The sequence below is a fragment of the Condylura cristata genome, unplaced genomic scaffold (assembly GCF_000260355.1).
Source record: "Condylura cristata isolate star-nosed mole 26May11 unplaced genomic scaffold, ConCri1.0 scaffold00011, whole genome shotgun sequence".
Lineage (NCBI taxonomy): Eukaryota > Metazoa > Chordata > Mammalia > Eulipotyphla > Talpidae > Condylura > Condylura cristata.
The window spans coordinates 38,731,687-38,757,735 of NW_004567112.1; the positions used below are offsets into that span (position 1 = coordinate 38,731,687).

Here is a 26,049-nt window from a genome sequence, read left to right on the forward strand (position 1 = left end):
AAGTTATTTGTGGCTATAGCTTGTGGGAGTGTGTTCCCAGTTGTACTCATATCAGACCTCACCGATATTGCAGTGGTATTCTGCCTGCCCCTCCCCCCCTCCCGAAAGCTTCCAGGTGATGGCAGCAGTGCATCCTGCCTGGCCAGAGGTGTGGGGGGCTAAGCCTAGCAAGAGCTCCATGCTCTGACCCTGGTTTTCTAAGTTGGAAGAAACACTGCTGAGAACTGAGTCCTGCCCTAATCTGGAGCCAGAAAGGGGCTTTCACAGACTAGTGTTATTTTACCTCGCGTTCAAGGCAAAGGTCTACACTGCTCCTCTAGCAGCGTCATCAGTAGTAGCTGAGTGAGAAAACAGCACATTACTGTGCTCTGCTGGGCATGTGGGTAGGCCTGGCAGCAAGTAGTGGTGAGCAAAAAGAAAGACAGTGCAAGATAAAAGCACAAACAGGATCACAGGCAAAAGGCAGTGGCGGCACCTGAAAGCACCAGGGCTATCTTCGTCTTCAGTCTGCCCTGGCTCTAGTCTTACCTATCCTGTCGCCTTGAGTAAATATCCTACTTGCGTCTGGGGCTGCACACATCAATAGCAAGTAGGCCAGCCTGCTGCACCCCCAATCTGCATGCTCAGGGACCCCACTGAAGGGACGCCGTGCCACACCAACGGGGCTGTAGGCCACTTACTAACTCTTCATGTAGCAGACACCTGAGTGCTCTCCACGACCTCACCTAAGCCTCACAATCAACTCTGGAGATTGTAACACTCTAGAGAAGGAAACTGAGGCCTGGAGATTCAGAACGTGTTGGCAGTCACAGAGCTGGCAAGCACAGCTGAACTTCAAACCTCTTTTACTCTAGGGCTTGTCCCTAAATCTCTACGCTGTCTTGATGGGAAACCATCTCCAGTCCAGTTTTAGTCTGTGGAGCTAATATATGAAACGTGAATGGACAGCATTCTCCTTCTCTGCACGAAGAGGCAACTCTAGACTACTAGTAAGGAAACATGCTGTGCAGGCAGAATGCCTCATTTCAGAGTCAGATATGAGCATTTCTGACAAGTGCTCCCATGGAGCCACAGTGGTACTCTTCAGAAAAAGCTAACAGTGCAGTTAGGCTGCCTGGAGCCCAGTATCTAGAGGCTTCTTGGGCCTGGTAGATTCCTATTTACCTCCCAGATGCAAAGAACTCTGCTCCTCGGTGCACAGGGTCATGTGCTCCCTAAGTGTTAGTCAAAGCAGCCAAGGGCCTTTGCCTGGTTCACTCACCCAGCCAAGATCCCAAAATGTGAAATCAATAGGATTTCCCCTGAAAGTTTACAGAAGTCAAGCAAAACACCAAGTTGATATTCAAGATCTTTATTGATTTAACTGCAACAGCAACCATTGGTGAGAATTTAATTTTTCCCTAATTTCCAAAGACCTGCTGGTATGGAAGGACAATCACACACACACACACACACACACACACACACGGTCAAGGAATCACACAGGGCTGCACGGTGCCCTCTGCTACCCGTCCACGACAGAGAAGCAGCCGAACAGCTGAGAGGGGAACCACACTAAGGGAGAGGAAGGGAAGACCAAGGAAAGCACTGGTAGTCCCCACTTTTCCATCGAAAATGGATGGAACCGTTTTGGTGGCACTAAGACGAGGGCATTTTTTAAATATACATATAAAATACTTTACAGATGCTTAAAATGGACACCTGAACATGTGTCCTCTGGGCTCTCCAAGACACCTTCTTTAAGGAATACCCTTAAAGCAGAGGGTCTCCTCACCCAGGTGGAAAGATGGGCTCCATCTTCAGGTGAAGGAAAGGCACTGGCTCACAGTACTCAGGATTTGGATACAGACACCTGGAGCAGGACAGCTCACCCACGTGACTAGCCGGTCTCTCGGCGTGCCTCCCCGACTCTCCAGGTTTCAAGTAAACATTACCCTTGGCCTTGGCTCCGGGTTTTGTTTGCATTTTTTTAAGATTAAGATGGAGAGGAAGGGGATACACTGGAGCAAGAATGGATAGTCTGTGCTAGAATCACGGATTCTCTAAGTTTGAAGTATCCAGGAATTTTGGTTTTAAGCACTGGCAAGAGCTCCCTTTGGAAATTTCAGTGGCCAAATGATTATCAAGCATTGCAGCATATCTACCAGCCTCCCACTCAGACAGGTGGCAGAGCGAGTTTAAATACCCTGGGAAATGTGTTTCATCTTGGGAGTTTTCCATTGGGCACCCACCATACAGTATGTTTGGCCAGGCTGCAGCCAGAGGTTAAGCAGAGAAACCACAGACCAGGGACTCAAAAGACTCTAAATCTAAGCTTTGCCAAAAGGTATGAACTTCCAGGACCAGCCCAGAGATTGAAATTTAAATTCCAGAGGGTAAAAAAGGTGATAATGGATGTTTGCATCGTGAGTATGTATCAGTAATCATCCTCCAATAAGAAATTTGTGAGCTAGCCTAAGGGAAACTCCTACGCCAAGCTGGAAAGTTACCATTAGAACAGCAAATGCTCACCAGGGATAAGCATTCCAAAGAATTGGGGCCTAAATACCTCAAGGTCTGATTTCATCTTTTATTGGGGGAGGCAGAGTCTCTACACCCCCTCAAAGTCTAGACAGAAACAGCCCTCCCAAGAAACACTGCTTCTTTAGCATGTACTACCCTCTCCCAAAGGTCACGGGAGGGCGACTGGGTTTCGCATATCAGTAAATAACTACTGTACACATACTGTCCAAACAGAAGCCAAGGAAAAGTTCTGGGCCAGACAGAAGTAATGGGGCCTCCTCTCTAAAGGGCATAGACAAAAGGCATGGCTTCAGTCAAGAAACTCAAATCCCCATCAAATATCAAAGATGGGGAGAAAGATTTGGTCTTTGGGACATTGCTGCCAAGAAAATGAGCCCCTTACACCAGCCGCCTTGAATCCAAGCAGGCACTCAGTTGCCACTTGATGGGCTCTGGGAATGACACCCACACGCTTAGTAGGTGGCACCTAGTGGAAACATTTGAAGTAGGAAGGTAATGTCTTCCAAAGAACTAGTAACCCAAACAGCAAAGAGTAACAAGACCATTTATTTTTATTCTACCCAGAATTAGAAGGAACAACAAAATTTGAAGGTGTTTTAAAGATAAGTTTTGACTTCTGGAAGGGCCTCTTACAGCTGCCCAGCAGCATTGCTGCTTAGTCCAGTGTTCTCCCAAACAAGCAGGGCTGCACGCGAGAAGGCGCTAGACAGGCAGAGCACGACTGAACAAGGACATGTATCCTTAAGGTGTCCGAAATTTAAGAGCTTGGTGAGATGTGTGTGCCAGGAACACAAAGCAGACATTCTCTAAGCATGTGCTGCACTTACGAGCCTCATCTATGTTTTGCTCCAAGGCAACGACAGGATTGGTTCTCTTCAAGAAAAAATTCCAGCAGGAGGCCTGAGATGGGTATGCAGGCAACTGGCACGCTAGGTTTCAAGGGACAATCAGAGATCAAGAAGTGGCTTCTTGGGTGAGCCCCCGTCTCTCGGCTGGTGTCACAGAGCACACCAAGCACCAGCTCTGCTGGGGGCCTGGCTTCCTGGTGTTATCATCTATTGTACCTGGAATTTTAGCTGTTACAACTTTTCTTCACTCCAAAAACCTAACATCTAATTCACATTTGCTCCCTTTGCTTGACAACTCTGACTCCAGTAAGTCAGTTTTAGTGGTTCTGCTAAAAAGGACCCAATTTCCTTTCTTTGTTAATTCTGGCTAAGGAAGATAGCAAATAAGTGGCAATGTAATCAAGGCTTAGAGACACCAAGATTGCAGAGAAACATCTTTGGGCTGCTGGTAGTCAGGAGGTATGCGGATATCATATTTCTCTGGAAATTGCCGTTTCTCAACACTTTTCCAAACCAGCAAACTCTGGGAAAAGAGAAAGTCTGCATTCTGTCAGTTTGGTCAGGCATGACTTGGAGACCTGTTTTTGATAGCAACTTATCTCTGGAAGTCTATCATCTGGTTCAGACCTATCACTGTCAACCTGGTTTCCTCCTCTCTATGGTGTGGTAGACATAGCCACGAATTCCTTGATACCGCTCACTCAGCGGGTAGGATGTAATGCCCTTCTTGGACATATGCTGGGCTTCATGGTTTGCTTCTAAGAAAAAGTAAAAGTGAATGAAGGTCAGTGCTTTCTGAGGCTGATAAAAGGCACTGCACAGGTATTCCTTCTTGCCTCTCACTGGGATCACTCAGCTCAGGGAAGCCATGGTTTCCTCATCCAAAGCAAAGTAGAAATGAATGTCAAGATCTTAAAAGTCATCTCACTTAAATGGTACCCTAAGGGTATTTCCTTCCCAAGGAAAAAACTAGGATTAACATTTATTTAGAGCATCTGTGAGCCTTCCAAATACCCAGAAGCAAACCAACTACCAATGCTGGCTAACCCAAAAAACTTTCTGTGAAGCACAGCACAAAGGTGTCATGTGCTGGAAGCTGACCTGCTGCCTTGCAGTTATTTAATGCTGATTAGGGGAGGTTAAGGTAGCAGTGGCTTCCAGGAAAGAAGTGCACAAAGCAGTGAGGCTTGCTCAGAGAAGTCCTTGCAGAAAAGGCTGTGAGATCAGGCAGTCATTGTAGGAAACAGTGGACACTAAGATGTACTAAAAGATGGCCTTTGATTGGGGTGGCATGCAGATTCCCCAAGATGACAAAGGGGGGAAATGGAATCTTGAAACCACTCAAGTTGCCATGTTTTAAGTTCACTCCCCATTGTTCAGTGAGAAAGCCATGTTTTCATGTGCAGCATTAAAGATCAAGAGGGGACAGGATGCTCTTGGGCTGGCAGACAGGCCTACTACCTATAGTTGGGCTCAGGTTCCAGAGGATGTCAGGGTCAGGGTATGAAGAAGAAAATGCTCCATTTCCAAAGATTCAAGCTCGCCAGTGGGCAAAGAGGGCCTGACAAACCTCAAATATAAATTACAGTGCAACTTAAGTTTTCCAAGAGTATGTAAAATGAAACTTGAAGTTTAATTAAAACCAGAACAGGGATACATTAGACAAACAAACAAAAAAATACCATCCTGATCATCAATTTGAGACTGAAGGTATCACCAAGTTGGTGATGCAGCGTATTCCTGAGAGACATCAACCGTCACAAAAGGTTTCACTCTGAACTATTCACATTTTGTTGCAAAAAAGACATAACAAAGTTCCTCACACATCCTTCCTCTCCTCTAAAACGTATCTACAAACAGGGTCTTTTCATAGTTGAAAGAAAAACAGTTTTCTTTCTGAGTCAATTGGCCCATTACGCTCACCGGGAACTGATCTCCAAAAGGGGTTCAGGACACCAAATCCAATCAAATTCCCGGGACGCCAGTGCTACTTTACTTGTCTTCTGTGAGGGGACAGAGGCATCAGTCTTTCTTGAAGGGAGTCACTCTCTGGGATTTATTGTGCCATTCAATCAACAGTCACGGGACAGCAGGGTGGGGAGGAGGGGAATGAAAAGCAAAGGGTGACGGAAAAGAACGAGGCTTTCATGAACAACCCACAGCCAAGCAGAATGGTCCAGATTTATAAACCACACAGTACAAACACCAAACATGCACACCCAAAGCTAGAGGAAGAAGGAAAGCGCTCATAAAAGGCTGGGGGAGACAAAGGATGGTGACACGGAACAGCAGAATCACTGGCGGACACCTGTCACCTTCCTAACACTGGAAGGTGTGTAATTTAAAAAGTTGCTGTTCAAAGTTGTACTGAAAACATATCTAAAAATAGGTTGTAGTCATCTTAAAAATAAAAGGTCACTCCTCATATAAGTGACAGATATCAGATACCAACAATTGAGGTATTTCTGATGTCTATTTGAAAAATGGCCTGAAAGAGAAAAAGGAAGGAGAGAGCGGGAGGGAAGAAAGGGAAAATTCAGAATATGACAGGTAAGGCAAAAAAACTAGGAGGAACACATTTTTAAACCGATGCTTATCTATTTCAGCAGTCAAACAAAGCAGGTCCACAAAGGGAAAAAATTCAGTTCTTTTCCAGGAACATTCTGAAAGTCAACTTTAAACTTAAAATATAACACACTGCACTCCGAGACAACAAATATCACAATGCTCCTTGGGGTGGAAACTGACTACTGAAGAACGGGCACTCCAAGGGCTTACTGCGGTCTCTCTCGGGTGCCACCTGGCAGAATACTATGTGATCAGGCCATGTCCAGAGCGCTTCCACCACCTGGAATGGACCTTCTGTGGGAGCAGATTAATCACCTGGATAGAGCATCCAAGAGGACCTTAAGCAACCAGATGCAAGTGGAAGGAATGGGAGAACTCCCTTCCAATGTAGAGTTAAAAAATTTCGTACAAATGTGCTAAGAAAAAGAATGGGAAGATGAATTGTATGTAATACCAAAGACAGAAGACATTCTTCCCAGAGGAAGCAAACCTCAAAACAGTGTCATAGGGTAATGCTACTGGAGCTGCACAAACTGTGCTCTGTCCCAGAGGACAAAGATCTCAAGGTAAATGTTTACCCTCTCATAGTTTTGAAGACCCAAACTCACTCTGGCAGCACTGATCCATGGGTGGGAGACAGGAAGGGGAGACAGAGTAAGAACAAAAATAAAGCTGAACCCACCAAATCTCTGTCTCACTTCCCCAGACCGCCCAACCAGACAGCTGGTCAGTTGCTATTTGATTTGGGATTGAAAGACAGTTTGAGGGGAGGGGAGATTTCTCATATAGAAAAGACCAGAGAAGCCGAAGCTTAACTGTTTTCTTCTGTGGGCTGCTTGGTTTTACAGAAATATGACAAGGGCTTTCAAGCTACCTAACTGGGAAGGGGACAGGAAATGGTCAGATGAAGCTCATCTTCACGTTTGGCGCCGGGAGGAAAAGGAGGAGGCGGAGATGCGATGGGGACTGCTGGTGCTGCTTCTTCCGTCTTTTCGTTGTTGATCCTGTTGGCAAATCAGGTACACGCAGTATCGGTGTTGCTGTTTTTCTTCTGATCCTGGCAGGACAGTCAGATGTCCATCTCAAACTGAGCATCATCCCCTAGGTAGAATGAAGAAATGGAAAAATTTAGCAAAAAAAAGGAAAAGCAAAACCACTTAAGAACTATCACTTCCTCTGTATGAGCATCAAAAAAGAACACACTGTCCCATTCCATATTGCTCTAAAACAATTATCCTGCTTTGTTTCGGCTCATCTTTTTAATCTGGTAGAATGGTAGTGAAATTATCCACGGGGACAAGCATTCAGGGAAAAGACACAAGTGAAAATGTTTTTTGTTCCTAGTGTCCCAGTGCCCCCAGGCTAATCAAGTTAAGAGCTCCTGGGGTTCCCTTACCAGCAGCACGGCAGCACTCTTCTGGAGGTTCTGAACTTTGGCCTAGTTCTGAGCTGACACTGTGTCCATTAAAAACCCATTTGGGGCCCTCCCTGGTGGCGTAGCAGGTTAAAGCGCAGCACTGAGAATCTGAAGCCACTTCCGCATGAGTTCGATTCCCGCCTGCTGCCTGCCCCGGAGGAGACCACATGGCGGGCCAGACCTCTCCTGGCCCGCCCGCTGCTCCCCTCAGCAGTGTACTTCGTCGATCTGCCTGTTCTGCTCCCCACTCTGTCTCTGGTGAAGCCTCTCACCGCCCCTGAGCCTCTGGCCTGTACCCCAGTTCTGTATGAATAAATAAATAAATCTTTAAAAAAAAAAAAAAAAACCCATTTGGGTCTTGAGGAGGCAGAGTGCTGGCTCAGGGCCTTGGCGCACAGACCAACGTATACTTAAGGAGCTGGCCATTTCTACCTCCCTCTCTGCTTCTAGACACAGAGGACTCATTACTAAAAGTATGTGTGTGCACGTGGGAGAGTGGGGTGTTCACTGAAATATTACAGGTAGAGTCCTAGGAGGGAAAAAACCATACAGCTTCACCCCAGACCAGGCATTCTCTGGTCTATTTCCTGAGGGTGATGGTAACAGGGGCTATCAAATTCTATTGTGGTGTGTCACTCTAGTCTGATAAATCCCAGGTACAAGGAATCATCTTTGGGGTATACACTCCCTAGTTCTGTATTCTTCCCCAAACTCACTAGATTAGATATGCATATGATTTAGAACCTGGAGTTTCTAGAACATTTCACCTGGTCAGGGAGTGGTGGGAATCTTAGAGGCATATAATTGAACACCAGTTATAACTGAAACGCCAGCATTTCTTCAACTACAGCAGACTGATTTCAAACTCAAGATCTCCTGTGTGGTCCCCAACACCATCCTTCTCTTACCAACTGCATGTTTCCTGTCATGATTGTTCAAGTTGTTCAAATTGTTCACTTCTACTTTGGAGTCTTCGATTAAGGTGCCAGGGCTGGTGACTCCTGGGATATTGGGCAGATGGCAGGGTGGGGTCTGAGCCATGGGAGAATTGCGACGATCCAACAGAAACTTTCTATCATAAATGATTCTGGTTCCTGTAAAACATGGTTAAAAAGAATTTGAGACAATAAGGGGCTCTCAACATATAATACTGCCCAGTACTATACCTCATATAACTAAATCTCATTTAGTTCCAACCCTTTTACAATTCAAGCAAAATTCTACCTGCCCTGGCCTGGAACCAGGTTTCTCTGCCACCTGGAATGATTTTCCTCCTCATCTGCTGGAGAAATGCCTGCTCATTCTTCCTTCATGACTCAGGTGCAAATTCACCTCCGTTACAAAATCTTATTTTTTTAAACATGCTTCCCCTATCTCGGTCAATACACATCATTAATCAAGACTCTGTTTCCTCTGTTCTAAAGTCTATTAATTCCCTAAGCCATAGCTATAGATAGATAAACAGATATAAAATCATAATATATATATCAGCCATGGCTATACACACACAGAGCTATAAGTATAAATGTGTATCTGACGTAGGCCCTAACATAACATACACCTTCACAAAAAGTTGTAAAGTTGAATAAACATGGGGGGAAAAAAAAGACAGCGAGAGCTTTAGTTTAAAAGCTTACCAAAGAAGCAAATGCTTACCAATAAAATGTGCCAGTGTTTTATGACAGTAGTTCTGAGTACACTTTACCTGATAAAAGGTTAAGAAAATCTGCTGCTGTCTGTTTCTTCTATCACAATCTTCTCAAAGTACTAAACATAAATGAGACATAAACTTAAGCGACAATCTGCAGATGCATCTGCTGCCGGCTTAGTGCAGATGCCTGGGGCTCTGCTGCTCCGAAACTGTTCACCAAGAAAGAATGTAAGGACTATTTAGTGCCATCAGCTGAAGGAGGAGAGGGTGGAGGGGGCCTGGCAGCCCAGCCCAGCACAGGTGCCATCCCTGCCTTAGGAACAAATGGAGGGACTCATGTAGAAGTATCTTGTTCACACTAGGTTTAAACCCAGAAGAAAACTGTGTCTTAAGGTTTTAGCCAAGTTAAAGGCAATGTCACATGAAAATAAAATTGTATAAAGTTACCCAATTTAAATAATAAAATCTACATGTTTTTAGGTTCTCAAGCGAAAAGAATAGCCCTGCGCTACTGTAATAAGGAGATTCTGGTTCAAGTGGATTTCATCAAGCAATATGCACTAGCAATATCCCAGGAAGTTGTCTATTTGAAATGTGAGAAAGAAAATGGAAAAAAGCAAGGCACTTACTCCAAGAGGAATGGAAACTCCTCAGTCTTCCCAAAGAAGGAAAGAGATAGCCATTTAAGCTAAAGACATAATACTAACATTAATTCACACAGCTGGGATAAGGGGGATTAATATCTGTAGTGGTCAATGTATGCCTACACAAATGCTAGTAAGAGTTTTCTTTTGGTTAGATGAAAAATAAGACTCAAGAGGCCTCCATGGTAGCATAGGGGTTAAGTCTCAGTGTTAACTACTGCTATGGCCTGAGTTTCGTTCATCCCCAGCCAGCGAGCTGACCCACGTATGTCCCAGCAGACTTTTCCTGCCTCACCCGCTGCTTTCCTCAGCAGTGTATTTCAGTAGATCTGCCTGTTCTGTTCCCCACTCTGTCTCTAGTGAACCCTCCCACCTCTGGCCTACACCCCAGTTCTAGTATGTATAAATAAAGAACTATTCTTTTTTTTTTTGAAGCATATGGTGCCCTTTCTTGGACCTATCTATAGGCAGTATTGTGATTCTACATTAGAACTTGGATGCTTGTTAAAAAAAAAAAATAAATGAATCAGAATCCTTGGGATTAAAACTCAGAAATCCTTATTTTTTAAAGTTCCCCAGATCATTCTGTTCAGTGAAGAACCCAAATTCCTGAAGTCCAAGTAAGTTATTTGAGAATGGAAATCCTATTTCTATTTGATTTGAAAAAATATCAAAGTAATAGGAAAGAATGAAAAGAGGTTAGAGAGAGCACTTTAATGGTTGATGCCAAGGCCCAGACAAGGGACTTACTCAGTCAGGGCTAACCAGAGGCAAAGTCAGCACAAGACCTGTGGACTCCCAGGCCAGTCCTCATTCTATTCTAGTCAGCCTACAACCTACAAAAATGGGAGTGAGTTGTCCGAAGTGAAAGGAGAAAGACAACAGCTACTTAGTATATAAACAACAGGGTAAACAGCAGATGTATTATACAAGGGGCCACTAAATATTCTCCCTAAGCACCACTTAAGGGGTGGAGGGAGGAACTGACCCTGGCTCTATTACTGCTCCCTGAGGGATCGCTATACAAATAGACAAGCGAGTTTTGGTCAGGTCGACTGGCAATGTCTGAGTATTTACCTTTTTTGAAGTTATCTCATCTTTAGATTCCTTCTTACATAACAGACATGGGTTTTTCCCCCAAGTATATGACTAGATAGAGGTTATATAATCTAAGAAATTCATTCAGAATAGTAAACAGGGTGTTACAAACTAGTACTAATAAAAGAAGCTGGTAGAGATGATAATCTCTCAAGGAAGAGTATAGCAGAAACCAGGTTAACAACTCTAATCACTGTTAAGTGGTGTTTCTTTCAGCTATTAGCTATATGAAATACACAAAGATGAAAAATATTCACAAAATAATCTTTTAGCCCTGAGAGTGGGCTAGAATTGGTTTCCTATTTTTACTGCTAGGAAGTTTAGGCACCATGATCTTAACCTTGACAAAATAGCTCTATATGCCTGCCTCCAACCCTTTAAGACACTTGAAAAATTTAGGGATTACTTTTATTCCTGATTTAAAGACCCAAGTCTTATATCCTATCTCAAATATAATTTTAGGAGAAGGAAACAGAAATTTATCTTTACCCTCTTATTTTGAAGCACAGAGCTATAATAACGCAAAAAGGTGTCTGGAAATTATGAGAAATGAGTCATTTTGGATAACAAAATCTGATTCAACTTTCAAACAATGACTAATTTGGATATTTAAATTTTCTAATACAGAATTGAAATTTTTTTTTAAAGATTTATTTATTTATTCATACAGAACTGGGGTACAGGCCAGAGATGCGGAGGGTGAGAGGATCCACCAGAGACAGAGCGGGAAGCAGAACAGGCAGACTGAGGAGGCACACAGCTGAGGGGAGCAGCGGGCGGGTCAGGAGAGGTCTGCCACGCCATGTGGTCACCTCCGGGGCAGGCGGGGATCGAACCCATGCGGAAGTGGCCTTAGTTTCTCAGTGCAGTGCTCTAACCCGCTGCGCCACCAGGGAGGGCCCAGAATTGAAATTTTTTAATCAACCCTTTTTTGATGATCACTTATTATGAGAATAATTTATTATACCATGTTGTGATTTAGGAAATCTTAGGACTTATGATACTCTTTAACTGCCAACATTTTGCTTGCGTGATTTGTGATTTGTCTACTTCTCCCTCACTGTTAGTCTAACTGCTGCCTTTTTTCTGTGTCTTAGTCAACCCAGGATGCCATAACAAATGCCAGAGACTGGGTGGGTGTAAACAGAAAGCTACCTTCTCACTGTTCTGAAGAAGTTCAATATCAAGGTGCCAGAAAGCTTTCCTCAGGGTGTGGAGAGAGGAACCTCTCACCATGTCCTTCCATGGGAGTAGGTAATGGAGGAAGCTTTTTGGTGTTTTATCTTACAGGACACTAATCCCATTATGAGGTCCCACACTTATGACCTCATCTAAACCTAAGTGTCACCCATGCCTCCATCTCCATTATCATCACATTGGGAATTAGGGTTTCAACATATCAATTGGGAAGGGATGTGTGCCACAGTTCTGTCCCTTTACACACAGTCTGTATGCCTGATGATTCTAGTCTGTTACAGGGTTTGGAAACCAGCAACCTGCTTATTAGAATGCTAGATAAAATGAGAGCAAATAGCTTGAGAAGGGCCAAATAGCTCTGCAATGAACAAGAGGTTTAGTGGATGGACTTAGCACATTTATCCTGTCAGCCCAGCTTTAGTTCAAGGGTAGTTTCAGAGCAGTGATGTTTCACTGTGAGATGTTCTTACTAACACTTCCAAGTTGGAACAAATATTATTCTCACTTCTGCAGTACACCCAGCTTGTAAACTTTGGGGATAAGGTGGTGGTAAAAAAAATCCCAGGATAAAGCCAAGCTGTTAATGAATTATATATTAGCAAAACATATGCATCAAAGAGCTGTATTGTGAAATCTGTCGATTCTACCTAAATATGTGATGTGTAAGAAAAACTCCGAAGAACAGATATGACTGCAGAGGTGATAAAATACACTCCTTACAGCTTTCGGAAATACATAATTCAAAGTGTATCATTCAGTAGTTTTTAGTATATTCAGAGAATATACTACAATCACCACAATCAAATTTAGAGTATCTTCAACACCTCCTTGCTCTCCCAGAAATCACTTGGATGTCTAGCAGTCCTCCCCTCTAACCTCTCTATAGCAACCACTGATCTGTTTTCTATCTTTATAGATAGAGAGATTCTGGATAGTTTATATGAATGGAATCATAATATATTGATCTTTTGTGATTGTTTCTTTCACATACATGTTTGCAAAGTTTATGTATGTTCAGCATCTATTAGTACTTCATTTCTTTTTATTGCTAATAACATTCTATCATGTATGTTTTATCATCTTTCACCAATAAGCTGCTTGATGTTATTTCCCCTTTAAATGCTATAAACATGCATGTATGATACGAGCTACACATACAAATATGACACTGACTTATAAGAAAATATCTATCTGATCATTTAGATGACCAAATGTGTATTTCTCATATGTATAATTGGTCTGCAACCACAGTTCCTGGTTCACAGATGCAAAAGCCTTGAAATTTCCTAACTGTCAAGAGTAATAAATGTATCTTTTGTTATGTAAACAATTCAGTAACAGCTTTTGGAAATGTCTAAGAATGGGAGCAAGTTATAAGGAGAACTAACCAAGTGATTGGAGGGCTGGAATTTCCAGTCTCCCCCAGCCCCTCAACCTCTGAAGAAGGGTTGGAGACTAAGTCAGTCATCAATAGCCAGCCATGATTTAATCTACCATGCCTGAATAATGAGGCCTCCAACCCAAGAGGTGGAAGTTCAAGGAGCTTCCAGGTTGGTGGACATTTGGAGCCTGGGAAGAATGGCACACTGGGTGAGGGCATGGAAGCTCCATGCCCTACCCTCCACTCCTAGTTTTACAAATCTCTTCCATCTGGCTGCTCCTCTGATTTTATCTTTCGTAGTAAGTCTGTGATCAAATAAGTAAATGTATCTCTTAAGTTCTCTAAGCCATGTCCAAACTATAATTTTATCTGCGAAGGGGATCATGGTTATTTCTACCCAGTCGATCAGAAGCACAGACAAGTAGCCTGGGCTTGCAACAGTGCCTGAAGTGGAGGGCAATCTCTGGAGCTTGAGCCTGTAAGGTGTAAAATCTGCTGTTATCTTTGGGTAGCTAATGTCAGAATTGAGTTGAATTCTCCAACACCCTGTAGTATCCAAGAACTCCTTGTTGGCTGAGCCCCCACCCCTCACCCATTTTGCCGTCACCAATCTGTTCTAACTGAGATCATTAAGTATCTGTCCTCTGTATCTGTCCTCTGTATCTTACTTCACTTAGATTAATACTCTCAAAGTCAACTCATGTGGTGAATGGTAAAATTTCATTTTTTTCATAGCTCAATTATTACTCCACTGTGTTTATGTGAGTACACATATAGTACATTTTCTTTATTTCCTAAGCACTTTTTTTTCAAAATTTATTTATTTGTACAAAACTGGGGTACAGGCCAGAGATGCGGAGGGTGAGAGGATTCACCAGAGATAAGAGTGGGATGCAAATCAGGCAGATCTACGAAGTACACTGCTGAGGGGAGCAGCAGGTGGGTCAGGAGAGGTCTGCCATGCCATGTGGTCAGGGCAGGCAGGATCGAACTCATGCAGAAGTGGCTTAAGCTTCTTTGTGCTGTGCTTTAACCTGCTGCGCCACCAGGGAGGGCCCTCCTAAGCACTTTTAACATTTAATTGTTGATAATAGCTTCCCTCATTCCAATTTACAGAGATTGGTAAATGGAGAGCACAGGGGAAATTAGAGGTAGCAAGTATTGAGAGTGCCCTAGATTCCTCCTCTTTTATAACAGGGAATCAATGGCATTTTATGTTCAAAAATCAAGAAATCACTGTGTACACTATTCTATTTATAGAATAGTGGTAACCAAAAAGCAATTGGTTATCTGTTGCTGGTTGGTTAAGGAAGGTTATCTACTGGTACTTTACATTTTATGTACTTTGCACTCTTTCTTTTTCAATTTTTTCCCCCATGTGCACATACTATGTGGTTTTCATGTTTGGACTTCAGGACAAATAGGAGCCTTTAGATCCAGGTTAACATTAGATATTTGTAATTTTTCTTCATCCTTTGGTGACCAGATATTTGATAAATCCAGAAGTTGGATAAATCAAGTACTTGAAACACAACATTTTCTAGATGCTGATGTTATTAGGAAAACATGAAAGTAAAACTGAGTCCCTTTGATGGAAAATAGGGAGGAGGTAAACAAGCCATTTTTGATCTAAAAACCAGTGATCGAGGACATTAAATTAGGCCTCAAACTATGTTTGCTAGGGTGGTTACAAAACAAGGTCACGCAGCCTAAGCACTTCTTGCAAGACTAACTAGTGCATTTTAAATAATAATTAATCCATGTATTAAGCTACATGCACCTAAGAAATCATACAACTTGAAATAAGCCACATAGAGAAAAGACCACAGTAGCATGGTTAACTGACAGAGTATTAGTTACTACACTTTTACAGGGCAATCATAAAATTCTTTTTAGTGAAGGCTGTGTCTAGAATTAGAAATACATATCCACTCATGCAAACAGCTCAGAAAAAGTATTAAAAAAACTTGCTCAAATTGTATAGCTGGAATAAACTGGTAATAAGTCCCCCCAAGAAAGCTAAGATTAACTTATACCCTCATGCAACAGTTGTCCCAAGTGGAAAGGGAAAGTGTGGAGTCAAACAGCACTTCTTCAGGGGACTTTCTCCATTGAAAAGAAAAATTTTTCCCAGAAAAACCCTTAGCAGACTTCTCCCTACCTCTCATTTGATGAGGACTGGTTCAGATGCCCACGAGACCAGGACCGGGGAAGCTATGACTGGCTGAAAACAGTCAAAAATACACCTAGGAGCTTGGCACACTGATGCTTAAATAAATAAAGTCAGAAGCAACGTGGAAGAGGAGGAAGTGATCACTGGATTGGAAACCAACAGTGCAAACTATGCCTATGTTTAATATTTATAAAAATTACATTAACTTTAACCAAAATGGGTTAAAAACTTAAAATAGGAGGGTGGGAGGTACAGGGTGAGGATTTGTAAATCCTCCTCTTCCACAACTAGAAACTGTTAATATCTAACTGAGAAGCAGTAAAGCATATTTAAAAACCCAGGAGTAATTATAGAAGAAATAGCTAGAAGAGTTTGAAATGCCTTCTCTGAGGGATGGAATTAGAGATGAGAAAGGATAGGCCATGAAAAATACTACTTTCTGTTGTTAGCCTAATACTAAATGATTTGCACAAATAATAAAATCAAACGTTAGCAAAAGCAAAATAAAAAGGTGATTTCATCAATCTTGACATTATCTTGAGTCAAAGTCAGTCACAAAAGGACAAGTAACATATAATCCACTTATGAATAAATTTTACAGGAATAAAATTCACAGACACAGAAAGTAGGCTGTCTGGGGGGGGGGGAGAAGAACAGGTGAATAAATGGAGAATAACTGATTAGTTAATGTATATGAAGGTTCAGTTTAGGAAGAACAAAATGTTGGGGGGGAAAGATGTCCTGAATGAACTCCCCAAACAGGTTTCATAGACCCCACCCCAGACCAAAAAAGATCCAAGACACCAAGAACTACAACTCCCATAATGTCCTCACCACCATAGGGAAAACTGCTGGGAACTGAGAGTGGAGTCAAGCCATCAGGTTTGGTATGTAACCAGACATGTGGGCTGGGGGCTGTGGTGGGGGGTGGTGGATAGAAAGGGTGTTCTCATGGCTTTTAGCCAGCTTTCAGCATGTTACAGGGGTTCCAGGTTGCTGCTGGGTTCCAGCTCAGCAGAACCGACAGGATGCATTCACTAATTTATCTCTCGCTTTCTCCATGAGTTATTTATTTCTTCATTTCCCCTTTTATGTTAAAAAAAAAAAACCCTCTATTGATCTTTTTGTGTGCGCCTACAACTGATTCTTATAAGTCCCTTTTAAGTGCACCTATAGTGAGGCAAGCCATTTGTGAATAAACTTCAGTTTTTTAAACATCTGTTTTTCAGGGAGCTGTGGATGAAAAGGTAGGTTCCTCAATAGCTATGCCACATAAGCAGAGGAAACTAAAAGCTGCCTAATCCTGCCTTCAGGGAGGATGATGGTGGCTAACCCACATTTACCATGTACAAATACCAAATGCCTAAAACAGAGGACAATTTTTACATCAATACAAGTGTAACTGGAGCTCAGAACCTTATAAATTACAAAGGGAAGACTTGGCAAAGCGAAGACATACAGGTTTGTGAGAAGCTAATCCTACTGTCCTACGATTAACTTGAAGCCTAAATAACAAAGAGTTAACATTTCCAAGCTATTAATGTCAAAGGAAGGCTCCCAGGTCCAGTCACTTTCAGTAGATTGCTATAACAAAAGGCTGATATACATAACAAAAGGCTGACATATATAACACAGGCTGAAGGGCAAGTTGGTGATGACCACCTTCCCCTTCAGAAGACACCTTCTCATTCAGTGTTAGGAGTGGTCTCAGCACCCGGCAGAAACCTGTCTGAAGAAACTAGTACACATGAGACCAACAGAAATAAGCTGGGTTCTCTAAGCCAATGTGGTTCTCTTGAGTCTCAGCTGCAAAATGAGTTTGAAAGAGATGATCTGTTTCAGGTCCAATATCTGAACCACAAGTAAGTGCTAACTGACTTTAATTTTATCTAGCCTTTATAGCTCCATAAGATATGAGTCAAAATAAAGCACTTCAAATATTTTCACTTCTGTTTGGGTTTGAATATTCATCTTGAAATACATTTTCTCTACCAAGAAAGCCTGAGCTCTGATTCCCCAAAAATGCAAAATCTTCCAGGTTGCTGGATCAAGCTGGATCTGCTAAGTAGCTGACAGTATCCTGGGTCCACTCTTGGATTAGATTCCACAATTGTGGTTCAGCCTCTCCATAATGCTAATAATTAATGAAAGCACTGCCACTGCTATGGGGAAACCACTCAGGCTCCAAACCTAGCTTTCATTCCAACTATTTGCTCCCCCCACCCCCAATTTACTCCTCTTGGGTATTTCAATGACTGAAAAAGATTTCAATTTATTTTTTTAATGTGCAATTCTGCATTCTGACTGAACTGTTGTTTTTTTTTTTTCATTTGTGTATGTTTGGAGCAGTATTAAGATTAAATAGATTTTTTTTTCAGATTCCTGAACATATTTAAATAATTTTTTAAAAAGATTTATTTATGTATGTATACAGGCATAAATAAATACAGGGGTACAGACCAGAGGTGCAGGGGCTGGAGTAAGGATTCACCAGAGGCAGACAGAGTGGGGAGCAGAACAATCAGATTTATAAAGAACACTTGCTGAGGGGAGCAGCAGGTGAAACAGGAGTGGTCTGCCATCCCATGTGGTCACCTCCCTGGCTGGGTATCAAACTTGTGCCAAAGTGGCTGTGGCCAGCTTCTTAGTGCTTTGCTTTCACCTGCTGAGCCACCAATGAGGGCCCTAAATAATGTTTTTTAAATAAAGACAATGCGTATCTACCAATATCTTCTGCTTTACTTACTCTGAGGAGTTTGGATTTTATCCACAGTTTCCAAGATGTAAAGTCTACTGGAGATCACCATTCTAAATCACTTTTTTTTTTTTAAGATTTATTTATTTATGCACACAGAACTGGGGTACAGGCCAGAGGGGCAGGGGCAGTGAGAGGATTCACCACAGACAGAGTGGGGAACAGGCTGAGTGATGAAGTATACTGCTGAGGGGAGCAGCAGGCAGGTCAGGAGAGGTCTGCTGCGCCATGTGGGTCACCTCCGGGGTGGGGAATCGAACTCATGCTGAAGTGGCTTTAGCTTCTTAGTGCTTGCTTTAACGGGCTGCACCACCAGGGAGGGCCCCCTAAATCACTTTTTAACCTGCTTCTTGTTCTTAATGGTTACATGAGCTTTTCAGTCAAGAAAGTAGTTTCATTTTAATGTAAAAACAGCCCAACTCCAACATAAACAATCTCTGGGGATGAGACTCCTAGAGGTCTATGTGACTACTTAAGACATTTAAAAATGAAGAATGAGGAGTTTCTCATACTTCCTGGGAGGTACCTGTTAGAGCCTAAAGAACAATGGTCCAATCACCAGTAAATGAGGTGCTCTAGGTCTGCTATAATGGCCATTTCTTAAAAATAAACACTGAATTGTTGGGGGGGGGGGGAAAGAATGCCTTGAATGAACTCTACAAACACATGTTTTATGGACTCCATCTAGACTCCAGACCAAAGAGACCCAAGACACCAGATTCCAGACGAACGAGATCCAAGACACCAAGAACTACAAGTCCCATAATGTCACCGAAGGGATGACTCCTGGAGTTAAGCAGCCAGGTTTAGTATACAACCAAACATGTTGGCCTGGGGAATGGGGTGGGGTTGGGGAGGCAGGAGGGACCTCTTAGCTTCTTGTTATTAGGGTTCCAGCTCAGTGGAACTGGTAGGACACATTCACCAACTTACTGCCCTCTCTTTCTTCCTAAGTTATTCATTTCTTCAGTTCCCCTTCTTTTTAAAATAAACCCTTTATTAACTTTTTTTTTGGTGCCTGAAGTTAAATCTTATGGTAAGCCCTTTCAAGTGTGTGGATAAGGACCCACAGTCGGGCAACCCATTTCATATCAGGGTTACCCTGTACAGAATGAGCAAAGTACTATTTTGATAATAAAACATTAAAAAAAAAAAGGTTTCTTTCCCTTATGAATAAAGATGCAAAATTTCCCAAATATTAGGCAAACCAAATTCACCAACATATTTACCATTACAAGTGGGATTACCCAGAAATTGGAGACTGGTTGAACATCCAAAAATCAGCGTCATAAGTCATACCAACAGGTCAAAGAACCAAAATTACACAAACATCTCAATATACCCCCCCACCTTCCAAAATGCAGGTGACAAAGTCCAATGCCCTTTCATGATATAAACTAGCAACAGACTAAGAATAAAAGGAAACTTTCTAACCAGGATAAAGGTCATCTATGAAAACCCAGAGTTACCATCTTACTCAGGAAAGATGTCCCCAACCAGATGTCTGGTTGTCCCATGACACTGAGAACTAGATAAGGATGTCTGCCTCACTATCTTGCCACTTCTGCTCAAGGAAGAAGGGTGGGAGGGAGGGAGGAATAAAAAGCACCCAGAGAAGGAAAACTATATTCACACATGCATGATCTTGTACATAAAAAATGTCAGGAATCTACAACTGGATTGCATTTTCTCATTAATTTATGCTTGCTTGTTAGGACCTCTGTCCTAGAGGTCAAGAAAGACTATTTAATTAGATGTAAAAATTGAGACTCCTCAGCTTTTGGATTCAAGATGGGACTAAGAGCCAGGTGCATGGGTCCTTGAAAAACTGGCCCCAAACATTGGATGGATGGCTGCTGGGTGTTAAGGACACACAGGTTTCAATGGCCCTTCATGAAACAAAATTCTATGATAAACAAATGGAATAATCTACCAAGTTTTAACTCTCTTTTGTTCAATTGTAACTAACATTAATTTGCTCATCTAAAAACTTCACAGCCAAGGGAAAGCGCTGTTGTTCACCAGTGCACTGTTTTCCAGTTCAGGTTCTCTTCTCCAACCACATGAACCATCTTTTCCCACATTAACATGAATCTATCCTGCAAATCTTATACACCCTCAGACACACAAGCAAGTAATCAAGTCTACAATGTCTCCAAGCAATGCAAGACCTCTACTACACAACTGTCTTTTAGACTTCAGTCCTCAAAAAGTCTTAAGAGGAAAAACTCTTACAGTACCAATTTACAGAGTCTTCACTTTTTTCCCTTTCTATTCTAACACAGGCCTGGGGAGAGCTGAAGGGAGAACTCTATCTTCTGTCCTTAAGACTGCACAAGGCTTCAGGCAAAAAGAAGCGTTCCACTGCACACAATGGACTGCTACACAGCTGGGAGATGGAAAAAGCAGCCTTTCCAAGACTCAGTTCAGTCCCTCATCAGAAAGGAGGGAAAATAAGTTTTCAACTTAAAAACTGAAGTACATGTTGTTTCATATATACTTAGGCTGATAAACATGAGACTAGAGCTGAGTCTCTTACGGATTCATATTACTCTGAGGTAAGTAAATGCAAAGTGACTGAGTATCTTGCATGTTTTTCATGCCATGTCTTACATGTAATAACTAAGTCCTTTGGTTAATAACTGAAGCTAAAGAGCCAAATAAGTACATTTGTTGGCCTAGACTAAACTCAGTCTAAGGTCACTGAATTAGAAATTTTCTGAGTCAGAAAATGACCTTCCTTCCCATATCTATACACAAAGCTCTCAATTCATTTCTCCCAAAAAAGGCATCAGATTAAAAATGAGAGCTCTTCTGAAATACTCTTGATTTATTATAGTTCACTCCAAGCAGATTATTTTCCTTTCTTCGTGCTGTATTTCTAAATACAGGAAATATTTCCTTTCTTCCTTTCTGTATTTCTAAACCCTCCCAATGGCCTTCAGGTAATTCTGTGAACTAATCACAGTAATCTCGAGCAGAACAGGCCTACAGAAAGAGCAGAGCATGAACAAGATTTCAGACCATCATCATTAAGTTCCCCTCTGGTGCTCTTGTTATGGCAACAGCATGCTTTCCTAAAGCAGATAAGGATGTTGTGCAGGAAGACAAAAAAGAAAAAAAAGAGAGAGAGAGAAAATGAGGTTGTTTCTGCTGATTCCTTGGAACGCAACTCTCCCAGAAGTTCAGAATTTAAAAATAAAGGTAGAACAAGTCACATGAGCCAGCATTTCAGACATAGAAAAGTCTCTTAAGAGTTCACAAGCCTCCCTTCTTAGTTGGTAAACAAAAAACTTCTCAGTGAAATAATCATTTTAAGGTAGTGGAGGGAAAACTAGAACATGTACCAGGACACTAAATTTGAGGCTCCCCACTGGCATTAATAACTAGCCACACCATACTAGCAAATTACTTAATTTCTTTGGGTCACACTTCCTTTCATTTATAAAATGAAAACGTTAAGTCTCCCATGCTAACCAGAATGTTATAAGTGGCACCAACTGCAGTAAATTTATCTTCCATTGAAGTCAGATGTAACTTCTCAATGAAGAACCAAATATCCCCACTCTTTCAACAGGGAGGTAAAACATAATAAAATACAAGTGCACTTTAATATTTTTTTTTCACTTTAATTTTTTATTTGAATTTACTCCACAAAAACTTTCCTCTTCCTGAATAAGAAAAGTATGTATACAAGGAATCTAAGAGGTTATGTCAAGTATGTATTCATTTCCTCTCATTTCCCAAATCACAAGGTGACAATTTTGAAAAATGTTTCAAGGATAAAACTATATTCTCTCATCCCTAATAAACAGAGTACTCTGAAGGAAGGTGAACAATGGTAAGTTGACTATGGTGTGAATGTCCCTACACAGTATGATCACTTAGCGCATTAGGCATATGAACTGTTATCAGAAACGCTCTAAACGTGTCCAGTAGGTTTCCAGAGTTTGAGAAAGGAAATGTTACTCCCATCTCTTCCCACTAAATAGAGATTTGCCATAGAAACCTACTATCATTTTTCTAAGTGTTTTCAAGTCTGAAATACATGAGTTATCAACTGACCCTATACAAAGTTTTTTGTTTACCAACTAAGAAGCTTATCTACCCCAACCCATCAAGATTTTAAGATAGTTTCCTACTTTTGTATGTGATTCCTTTTGTGCAAAACATTGCACTGGGCCCTCAAGAGTCACTCCAGACCCCTAATCACATTAACTCAGATGGCTGAGGCACCCAATAGCAACCCTGTTACCTTGGTTTGAAGAAATAAAATTACAAGTGGAAGCGAAGGGAATGCAAGACAGATGAAGAAGTCATTAGAGGGTGAAAAACTTCGGAAGCAAGAATAAATAAATCAGCACTAACACCTAAATAGCACTAAATAACTGCAATATAAACTCAATTCAATTGCAACAATGTTATATATCTTGTAAACACATTATATAAGTCTCCCTGTTAAAAATGAAAAGATTACAATGTAGTCTACCAATAACTACAGGTTTACTATATTTGGCCTGCTAAAATGACAATTATTTAAATCGGAAACAAAAAGGTTGTATGTATAGAACTATCTACAGTGATAACTGACAAAGCAGTGACTGGGAATGTTGGGAGGACCGGTAATTAAATCAGTATTTCTGGCAGAATCTTTCCAAGCATTTTAGGAACTAACCCAGAATATGAGACAGGCTTCTATCTTTAAAGCAATGTTTAAAAAAGCATGGTAGCCTGGCTATTTGAAATATGCCAAAAGGAAGTTCCTCTGTGGCTCATTCCTCAGGGTCTTTACGGTTAAATATATAGGCATAAGTTTAGTTCCTTCCCCAGATAAAATTATAGTGGAGTGCAGTTGCTACCATGACATATGTTCTAAACTAATGAACGCACAAACATTTACTAACCAATACCATCAATAATTCTGCAGTTATATATGCCTTGTCTTGAAAAACAACATCCATTTCTTACAATTACCAATTCAAGTTCAAGACAGCTCTATAGTGGAGCAGGTTCTGGTCTGTGAAAATCTTTCAGAATTAAAAAACAAGATCTCAGCACACTCAGGGACTGACCTTGAACAGATCAGCCTAGGAAGGTTATTTCTCCAGTGAGGTAAAGCTATCTCACAAGAAAAGTCACTGTTCTGCAAAGTTAAAAATTCCTTAAGCTAGTTGCCTGTAAATATTAACTTCTCACTGGGTTACTTTCCAATCTTCCAAGGCAGCCATTCCTCCCCTAGAGTAGCCTGGCTGGATTCCTCTGTAGTGTTCTCCTAGAGTTTTATTCCTTGTTGGCAAGGTCTTGTAACCCTTCAGGTCCTGCTATTGTGCAACCAACTCAAGTATCGCCCAGGCCTAACTGCACCCAATTGGTTATAGGATAACTGGTGAGCACAGCCCATAGGAAAGAAGGCCAGCAATCTTGTAGACCATAGGTAGGGGCTGTCAGCAAAGTCTCAACCTTCTGGGGCTTTGAGAGTGCACCCCATGACAAAAGGTGACAAAAATCTTAAATGTTAAAAATGAAGCACCATCCCCTTTTAACAAAGGTCCCACAAGATTATTCTCCAGGGCCCTCCCTGGCGGTGCAATGGGTTAAAGCACAGCACTATAAAGCTAGCCGCAGTCACTGCAGCACCAGTTTGATGCCCGCCCAGGAAAGGCACCCACATGGCGCAGCAGACAGCTCTCTTGACAGGCCCCTGCTCTCCTCAGCAGTGTACTTCGGCAGTCTGCCTGTTCTGCTCCCCACTCTGTCTCTGGTGAATCCTCTCACCACTCCCCACCCCCCAAGAACTCTGGCCTATACTCCAGTTCTTGTATGCATAAATAAATAATATTAAAAAAAAAAAGATCATTCTCCAGCCTTCCCTCTGGAGAACTGCCCAATTAGGGGCAGACAACCTTTGAGCTTTTCCAGTAACCAATTCAACAAGCTTCACCTCTACCCCAGTGTTCTTCTCGTAAACAGCTCTTAACTGTATTTCGAAAAGCAATCCCCACTAGCTTCCCTCCGCCCTGCCTCTCCCTATAAGGCACCTCCCCAGAATCAAGCAATCCCACCAAGCTGCGCTCCTTGACGATGCCCATCTCAACTCCCTTCAAGGGGTCGCAGCCAAAACTCTGTTCTTAAGGTTGTCATCGCTTGACCGCCCCCTCCAACCCCCCCTTTGACCATTAGACTATTATGTTATCACTCTCCCCTTCAGTCTGGGGACTCCCCTCCTCCCGTTGGGGCCCCGTCCAGCACAGTAAACAATGCTGTCAAAGCAGGATAACGCAGGGCGAGGCTTCCAAACTCCGCATTCCAGCCTCCTCCTGGTGTTCTAAAAGCAGCAAAACAAGTCATCGCGGGGTCCCAGGAGCGAATTACGCTCAACTTCCTTTCTAAGAAGGCCCGGGAGACGACTCCAACACCAAGTATTCGCGTGCAAAAACGCACCCTCTGCAAGAGGCAGAGGAAATACCGGGCGAGTGCAAGCCAAGTACAGACGGATTCGCCCAGGAGGCGAGGGTGGGGAGAAAACAGTCGAAGGCTTAAGCCTGCCACGAAGCGGGAACAAGGGCTTTCTCTTTCCGCGCGACGGTAGAGCCACGCCGCCCGCGTGGGCGCGCGCTGAATCGAGTTATGGGCAAGCGAGAAGGCGAAGTTAAGCTTCCCGAGAAAGTCTCACCGAGCTGGGCAGGTTGGGGTAGTGGGGTCGCCGGAGCGGGCCAGCGTGGACACGCCCTGAGTTAAAGGACCGCGGCGGGAGGCAGGGGACAGCGCGGGGGCCGGCGCGCTCGGAAGCCGGCTGCAGGCTCCGAGGGTGAGGGCCGCGCGGAGTCCCGGGCGCGGCGGGGCGGCCAGCGCTCACCTCCCGGCGTGGTGGAGAACAGCGTCCCCCCGGGCGTGGTGCAATAGTCATGAGGTAGCTGCGCGGCGTCGCTGATGGGCACGGTGCGGGTGGGGATGGCGCGGCTCTGGCTGGGCTGGTGGCCGCTGCCGGCGGACGAGGACATGGCTCTGGGCGCGGGTTCTCGGCTTTGTCCGGCGGGCGGGCAGGCGGGCGGCGGCGGCCGCGGCAGCTGGGGGCCCGGGCTGCTCTGGCTCCTCAGGCGGGAGGAAGGGCGGGCGGGGCTGGGCGCTCCGCTCGCTCCTCGCTCGCTTCCTCTCGCTCCCTCGTCCCGCTCCGCTCCCGCCGCCGCCCTCTCAGCCGCCGCCGCCGCCGCCGCCCGATCCTCCGGCCTCCGCCAGCAGCCTCAGCAGCAGCAGCAGCGGCAGCAGCGGCGACGACGACGACCGGAAGCGCGCGAGGGCGGGAGCCAGAGGGAGTTCGGGGAAGCGGGGCCGCCGGAGGTGACGTCGCCATGGGGGCGGAGGCGAGGTAGGGGCGGGGCCTAAGTGGAGAGGGGCGGGGCCTGAGCTGTAAGGGACTTAAAAGTCTCTGGCGCTGGCCGACCGGTGTTTGTGCTTAGTGTTCCTGAGTCCAGCGGAGGACAGACTGGAAAACTTACTTGATTTAAAGAAAAGAAAGAAAGAAATTGTCCGTTAACACTACTTTACTTGAGCCAACTTTTGTTCCTGTACATCTAAAAAAAGTGTGATTTTACATTTTGTTGCTTAAAATTAAGTATAGGCAATGTATACACGATGAGTCAAAAAAAATTGAGCAGGAAAATTTAGGATGTCACTTTCTCCTACTTTCCCAATTCCTGGCACCAGAACTACCTGAAACAATATATCGCGTATCCTTATCAGAGGTTTATAGCTTTAGCTGTTGCATTTTGATCACTGCTCCATTTTTAGTTTTTT

At 43.2% G+C, this 26,049-nt stretch overlaps 1 protein-coding gene across 1 annotated transcript; it reads right to left on the reverse strand.

The window, feature by feature from the left end:
- Positions 1–1,971: 1,971 nt before the first annotated feature.
- Positions 1,972–25,548, reverse strand: EIF4EBP2 (eukaryotic translation initiation factor 4E binding protein 2). Its single transcript, XM_004680807.2, has 3 exons — positions 25,112–25,548; positions 8,265–8,450; positions 1,972–7,040 (listed from the first exon to the last, which is right to left on the reverse strand). The coding sequence occupies exons 1-3, from the start codon at positions 25,254–25,256 to the stop codon at positions 7,009–7,011; spliced, it is 363 nt and encodes a 120-aa protein (XP_004680864.1). The 5' UTR covers positions 25,257–25,548; the 3' UTR covers positions 1,972–7,008.
- Positions 25,549–26,049: the final 501 nt, after the last annotated feature.

What these genes read in the sequence shown, in the direction of transcription:
- EIF4EBP2 (XM_004680807.2), bottom strand. Translation starts at nt 25,256, where the DNA reads ATGTCCTCGTCCGCCGGCAGCGGCCACCAGCCCAGCCAGAGCCGCGCC. An exon ending in GTTCTCCACCACGCCGGGAG is followed by an intron (nt 8,451 to 25,111) that starts GTGAGCGCTGGC and finishes CATGTTTTACAG; the next exon opens with GAACCAGAATCATTTATGAT. An exon ending in TGACAGGAAACATGCAGTTG is followed by an intron (nt 7,041 to 8,264) that starts GTAAGAGAAGGA and finishes CATTCTACCTAG; the next exon opens with GGGATGATGCTCAGTTTGAG.